Source organism: Scyliorhinus canicula, chromosome 7 (assembly GCF_902713615.1).
Source record: "Scyliorhinus canicula chromosome 7, sScyCan1.1, whole genome shotgun sequence".
Classification (NCBI taxonomy): domain Eukaryota; kingdom Metazoa; phylum Chordata; class Chondrichthyes; order Carcharhiniformes; family Scyliorhinidae; genus Scyliorhinus; species Scyliorhinus canicula.
The window spans coordinates 104,330,528-104,337,996 of record NC_052152.1 but is presented as its reverse complement, the minus strand read 5'-3'; the positions used below and the strand labels follow the sequence as shown (position 1 = coordinate 104,337,996).

General features: G+C 54.8%; 1 protein-coding gene across 2 annotated transcripts in view; it reads left to right on the top strand.

The window, feature by feature from the left end:
• The first annotated feature begins 6,859 nt into the window (after nt 1–6,859).
• wdfy2 (WD repeat and FYVE domain containing 2) overlaps nt 6,860–7,469 on the top strand; it is a 65,863-nt gene continuing 65,253 nt past the window's right edge. Inside the window, exon 1 of one of the 2 annotated variants that reach the window (XM_038802587.1) lies at nt 6,860–7,087. In XM_038802587.1, the coding sequence (XP_038658515.1) occupies nt 6,951–7,087 (137 nt within the window). In that variant the 5' untranslated portion in view covers nt 6,860–6,950. The remainder of the gene's footprint in view (nt 7,088–7,469) is intronic. The other variant, XM_038802586.1, reaches the window with a different exon arrangement.

Here is a 7,469-nt window from a genome sequence, read left to right as displayed (position 1 = left end):
CTTGTAGATATCGGATATCTTCTCCTCCCCGACCCAGACCCCCGAAAGCACCCTGTCACTCACCCCCCTCGCGGGGAGCGCAGGGAATCGCTCCACCTTCCGGCTAGCAAATGCGTTTACCTGCAGATATCTAAACATGTTTCCCGGAGGGAGCCCAAATTTCTCCTCCAACTCCCCCAGGCTCGCAAACCTTCCGTCGATAAACAGGTCCGTCAGCTGTCTAATGCCCGCTCTGTACCATCCCTGAAATCCCCCATCAATGTTCCCCGGGACGAACCTATGGTTCCCCCTTAACGGAGCCTCCATCGAGCCCCCCAATTCTCCCCTATGTCGCCTCCACTGCCCCCAAATCTTGAGGGTAGCCGCCACCACCGGACTCGTGGTATACCTCGTGGGAGGGAGCGGCCACGGCGCCGTTACCAGGGCCCCCAGGCTTGTATCCCCACAGGACGCTCTCTCCATCCGTTTCCATGCTGCCTCCTCCCCCTCCATCACCCACTTACGCACCATCGATACGTTGGCCGCCCAGTAGTACCCCGAGAGGTTGGGCAACGCCAGCCCCCCCCCCATCTCTACCCCCCTCCAATAAGACCCTCTTCACCCTCGGGGTGCCATGCGCCCAAACAAATCCCATGATGCTGCTGGTCACCCTTCTAAAAAAGGCCCTAGGGATAAAGATGGGCAAGCACTGGAAGAGGAACAAGAACCTCGGGAGAACCGTCATTTTGACGGATTGCACTCTGCCCGCCAGCGATAGCGGCACCATGTCCCACCTTTTAAATTCCTCCTCCATCTGTTCCACTAGTCTGGTGAAGTTAAGCTTATGGAGAGCCCCCCAACCCCTGGCCACCTGCACCCCCAGGTACCTGAAACTCTTCACTTCCCTCCTGAAAGGGAGCCTCCCAATTCCTTCCTCTTGATCTCCCGGGTGCACTACAAATACTTCGCTCTTTCCTAAATTTAGCTTATAGTCCGAGAAGCCCCCAAATTCCGCTAACAGCTCCATCACCCCCGGCATTCCCCCCTCTGGGTCCGCCACATATAACAGCAGGTCGTCCGCATACAGCGATACCCGGTGCTCCTCCCCACCCCGCACCAGACCCCTCCACTTCCCTGACTCCCTCAACGCCATGGCCAGCGGTTCAATCGCCAGTGCAAAGAGCAGGGGGGACAGGGGACACCCCTGCCTGGTCCCTCGATAGAGCCTAAAGTACTCCGATCTCCTTCCATTTGTGACTACACTCACCATCGGAGCCGCGTAAAGCAGCCTCACCCATTTGATGAATCCCTCCCCAAATCCAAACCTCTCCAGCACCTCCCACAGGTACCCCCACTCAACTCTATCAAACGCTTTCTCTGCGTCCAGCGCCACCACTATCTCCGCCTCCCCCTCCACTGCCGGCATCATGATAACATTGAGCAGTCTCCGCACATTCGTGTTGAGCTGCCGCCCCTTGACAAATCCTGTCTGATCTTCGTGAATTACCTCTGGCACACAATCCTCTATCCTGGTAGCCAGGATCTTCGCCAGCAACTTAGCGTCCACGTTAAGGAGCGAGATAGGCCTATATGATCCACACTGCAAGGGGTCCTTATCCCGTTTTAGGATCAAAGAGATCAGTGCCCGCGACATCGTCGGGGGCAAAGCCCCCCCCCTCCCACGCCTCATTGAAGGTTCGCACCAACAGGGGACCCACCAGGTCCGCATACTTTTTATAAAATTCCACCGGGAACCCGTCCGGCCCCGGGGCCTTACCTGACTGCATTTGTCCGATCCCCCTGACTAGCTCCTCCAACTCTATCGGCGCCCCCAGCCCCTCTACCACCCTCTCTTGAACCCTTGGGAAACATAGACTGTTCATGAAGCTCTCCATCCCCTCTCTCCCCCTCGGAGGTTCCGACCTGTACAATCCCTCGTAAAAGTCCCTAAAGACCCCGTTTACTTCTGTCCCCTTCTGCACTACATTTCCACCCCATCCTTCACTCCACCAATTTCCCTAGCCGCATCTCGCCTACGGAGCTGATGCGCCAACATCCTGCTCGCCTTCTCTCCATACTCACATACCGCTTCCTGCGCCCTCCTCCACTGTGTCTCCACCTTTCTGGTGGTCAACAAGTCAAATTTGGCCTGCAAACTGCACCGTTCTCCCAGTAACCCTTCCTCTGGTGCCTCCGCATATCTCCTGTCCACCTCCAGGAGCTCTCCCGCCAGTCTCTCCCTCTCCTTCCTCTCCCTCCTTTCCCTGTTGGCCCGGATGGAGATCAGCTACCCCCGGATCACTGCTTTCAGAGCCTCCCAGACCATCCCCACCTGGACCTCCCCGTATCATTGGTATCCAGATACCCCTCAATGCTTCTCCGAACCCTCTTACACACCTCGTCCTCTGCCAGCATCCCCACATCCAGGCGCCAGAGCGGGCGCTGGTCCCGTGCCTCCCCCATCTCCAGATCAACCCAGTGCGGGGCATGGTGCGAAATCGCTATGGCCGAGTACTCGGCATCCTGCACCCTCGGAATCAATCCCCTGCTCAGGACAAAAAAGTCTATCCGGGAATAAACCCTATGGACATGAGAGAAAAAGGAATACTCCCATGCTCTCGGCCTCCCAAACCTCCAGGGATCCACCCCTCCCATCTGGTCCATGTATCCCCTCAGCACTTTGGCCGCCGCCGGTCTCCTACCCGTCCTTGAACTGGACCGGTCCAGTGTGGGATCCAGCACTGTGTTAAAATCTCCCCCCATGATCAGGCCCCCTGCCTCCAGGTCCGGGATGCGGCCCAACAATCGCCTCATGAAGCCAGCATCATCCCAATTCGGGGCATATATATTAACCAGCACCACCTTCTCTCCCTGCAGCCTACCCTTCACCATAATATATCTGCCCTCCTTGTTCGACACCACCTCAGCCGCCTCAAACGGCACCCTCTTCCCCACCAGAATCGCCACCCCCCGGTTCTTCGCGTCCAATCCTGAGTGAAAAACCTGCCCCACCCACCCCTTCCTCAAACGAACCTGGTCCGCCACCTTCAGGTGGGTCTCCTGGAGCATAGCCACGTCCGCCTTCAACCCCCTTAGTTCTCTTAACCGGCCCGTTCAACCACCTCACGTTCCAGGTAATCAGCCGGATCAGAGGGCAACCCGCCCCCCTCCCCCGCCGACTAGCCAAAGCTTGGCAGATGTTCGCCCCAGGCCAGCACACCCCGCTCGACCCGTTCCCCATGGCGATAACACCTCTCCTCTTCCCCCCCGGCCCCCATCGGCTCCTTCCTACTCGTTCCAGCAGCATCCCGGTATCTCTCCCCACTCTCCAGGCTAGAACCCCTCCTAGCCGTGACGCACCCTCCATGGTACTCCCGTGAGTCAGCTGACTTCTGCTGACCCCGGCAGCTCCCGCCAAAACCTATCCCCTCCCGGCATGGGGTCATCCCCCTCTTGCCACAACTCCTTGGCATTGCTGCAGCGCGGGAAAGAAGACCCGTAGAGGCCCCGCCCCCACCGCAAGCTCCACCCCCCCTACCCCACAGCGCGGGAAACCAGAGGAAAGCCCGCGCTTTCACACTGCCACACCCCACCCTTCTGACGCAGTTCCCCAAAATCCAGTTTCACCTCAATCCCCAGCCCCGTACAGAAGAGAACATATAGAACACAAACCCCCAACACTCCCCACCTACCCCACAACCATGCCCAACAAACAAACCCACCCGTAACCAGAGCAAACAGAAAACCAGCATACATAACCCACATGTCGAAGTTAAAAAAGTTGAAACAGTTGAAACAAAACAGCCACAGCGGAAACAACGACGGCCAAAGTATGTCCCCAGGCCCTAGCTCGAGTCCAGCTTCTCCGCCTGTACAAAGGCCCACGCCTCCTCCGGGGACTCGACGTAATGGTGCTGGTCCTTGTATGTCACCCACAGGCGCGCAGGCTGCAACATTCTAAACCTGACCTGCTTGGCATGAAGCATCACCTTCGTCCGGTTGAACCCGGCCCGCCGCTTAGCCACCTCTGCACTCCAGTCCTGGTAGATCCTCACTACCCAATTCTCCCATTTACTGCTCCTCTCTTTCTTGGCCCAGCGCAGCACACACTCCCGGTCACTGAATCGGTGGAACCGCACCAGCACCGCCCTCGGGGGCTCACCTGCCTTGGGCCTCCTGGCCATCACTCTGTGCGCTCCCTCAAGCTCCAGGGGCAAATGGAAGGACCCCACTCCCATCAACGAGCTCAGCATCGTGGTCACATACGCCGGGAGATCCGACCTCTCCAGCCCCTCCGCCAGGCCCAGGATCCTCAGATTCTTTCGCCTAGTGCGAACGTCCTGCTCCTCCAAGCGGTCCTGCCACTTTTTATGTAGTGCCTCGTGCAACTCCACTTTCCCCACGAGGACCACGGCCTCCTCCTCCCTTTCAACGGCCTGCTGCTGCAACTCCCGAATAGACTCCTCCTGGGCCGCCTGGGTCCCAAGCAGCTTGTTCGTAGTTGCATTCATGGAGTCCAGCAGCTCAGCCTTCAGCTCAGCAAAACAACGTAGGAGCGAGGCCTGTTGCTCCTGCGCCCACTTCCACCAGTCCTCGGGTGTTGCGCCGGCCGCCATTTTGTTTTCCTTCCCCCGTTTTTTTTTGGGAGTTGCTGCAGCCTTTTTCTTCGTCCCACTCCGGGTGAGCACCATATAGTGTGGGGCAAGTTCTTCCAGGCACCTTGCCCCACCGGGATGCGTAAAAACAGCGCCGTTTGGGGCCCTCGAAACGGCCCAAAAGTCCCTAAATAGCGGGAGCTGCCGAACGTGTGGCTTAGCTCCGCATAGCCACAACCGGAAGACCAGCACCTCATAATTATACTGAAACGTACTTGCTAATTGTCTATCAAAATGATCAATGTCTTCTGTATTTTGTCGCAATCTTCCTTCAGACTAACTGCACACACCAGTTTGGTTGCATGTGTCATTTAGAAGTTGTATGATTTGCCAGTCAAATTTATTTATTACAATGGCAACTTCCATTATTCGTGTGAATTAAGTTTATCATTGCCGGAAGTGTCTCTGGAAGCTAAACATTAACCTTCAAATGCTGCGAGTGACCAGGGAGAAAAATCATATTTGAAAGCATTGTTTTTTTCGTCATACTTTTTCATTGATTACTTCTGTTTATAAAAATGTTGGTGGTAAGAAATGTGGTGATATAACCACTGTAGATATGTGTACTTGCAGTAGGGGGATGTATGCCTGTACCTGTAATACAGGTTCCTCCGGTAAGCCCCTGCCGGCTAGCTCCGCCCACAGGGAGCTGGTGTATAAATATGCGTGTGAGTAACTGAGATCCTCATCTACAGCTACCGCCAGAGGAATAGCATCACACAGCAATAAAGCCTCGATTATACATGTCTCGAGTCTTTGTGTGCAATTGTTTTTATTTATTTATTTTTTTTTAATTTAGAGTACACAATTCAATTTTTCCAATTAGGGGGCAATTTAGCATGGCCAATCCACCTACCCTGCACATCTTTGGGTTGTGGGGGCGAAACCCACGCAAACACGGGGAGAATGTGCAAACTCCACACGGACAGTGACCCAGAGCCGGGATCGAACCTGGGACCTTGGCGCCGTGAGGCCGCAGTGCTAACCCACTGCACCACTGTGCTGCCCACTTTGTGTCCAATTGTTAGCGCCACAAGAAAACGACTGTTGGACTGGCATCAGAAAGGATGCAATGAGGGTGGAAAGGTGAAAGACCACAATGATCCACTTGTCAGATGGCCAGCTTGAGGGCATGGTGGCTGGAGGAGGGAAGTCAGGTAAAACCTCCAAGAAAACATGCAACGCTCGTCTGGACACGGATTATAAAAGTTGCTAACAGGACCTAAGTTTTATCAGAGACAGAGAGGATGAGAAAACACAAAATTCTTGATATATCGTTTGTGAAGAAATGTGGCATTACACACGTGAATAAAGGCCAGATGTAATCTTTAGGTGATGTGGGGTTATGGAGAGCGGGGATAAGGTGAATAGAAGTAATTAATTCCGCATTTTAAACTTTGTAGTGTAATTCCAATCCAAGTTCCTTGGTTCACACAGGCCATTGTAAACTTGTGGCACTGGAGCTACACCCTCCTGCCAGATGCTATGCTTCAGCGTGACAGATTCAACAGCCAGATTTTGTTACAAATGTGGACATTATGAAAAAATGAAAATCGCTGATTGCCACAAGTAGGCTTCAAAATTAAGATACTGTGAAAAGCTCCTAGTTGCCACATTCTGGTGCCTATTCGGGGAGGTTGGTTCGGGAATTGAACCCGCGCTGCTGGCCTTGTTCTGCTTTACAAGCCACTGTGCATTAGAATTTTGAACCATAAAGCAGAAACGGATTGCATGCTAACATGTGATTTGTAACATTCCATAATAAAATAAATGCAGGTTGACAAATGAAATGAAATGAAATGAAAATCGCTTATTGTCACGAGTAGGCTTCAATGAAGTTACTGTGAAAAGCCCCTAGTCGCCACATTCTGGCGCCTGTCCGGGGAGGCTGGTACGGGAATCGAACCGTGCTGCTGGCCTGCTTGGTCTGCTTTAAAAGCCAGCGATTTAGCCCAGTGAGCTAAATTGTGTGATGTTCATTCTTCAGAATGAAATGCATCATAATTAAGTGCTGGGAGGAATATCATTGAAACATTTGAGAACAAGAATGATAAAGGCAGAAAATCATTTATATTGGTGGAGATGCCGTCAGGGTCGATATTGACATCAAAATAACGAAGTATTAAAACCATAGAGGGTGGCTTTCCCGTCCACAGGCTCTCGTTCTCCACTTCCGGCGGAAGCATTTCTCTGCTGCACCGGCGAACCGGCCGGACAGGTTTCGGAGCTGCGCGGCCTCGGGAGCCTCCGGTGTTGCGCGGCGTGGGTGCGCAGTGGTTGGGGTGACGTCGGGCCCTGGTGGCGCTGTTCATCACCATGGCGGCGGAGAGCAACCCTAAAGCTCTCACCCGCAGACCCGTCCTGCTCAGCAAGATCGAGGGCTTCCAGGACGTGGTGAACATGGCGGCCATCATCCCCAAAGAAGATGGAGTTATCAGTGTCAGTGAGGACAGGTCCGTATGAGGACAGAGACAAGAGGGCGGGGGGCGAGAGGAGATGGGACGGGAGGGGGCATGAGAGGAGGAGGAGGATGGGGACGAGGGGTGGGTGGGAAGGGGGGACGAGGGGTGGGTGGGAAGGGGGGACGAGGGGTGGATGGGAAGGGGGGCGAGGGGTGGAGTAGGAAAGGGGGGACGAGGGGTGGAGTAGGAAAGGGGGGACGAGGGGTGGAATAGGAAAGGGGGGACGAGGAGTGGGTGGGAAAGGGGAGGGGTGGAGTGGGAAAGTGGGGGTGGAGTGGGAAGGGGGTGTGGATTGGGAAAGTGGGGGTGGAGTGGGAAGGGGGTGTGGATTGGGAAAGGGGGGTGGCGTGGGAAGGAGGGGGTGGCGTGGGAA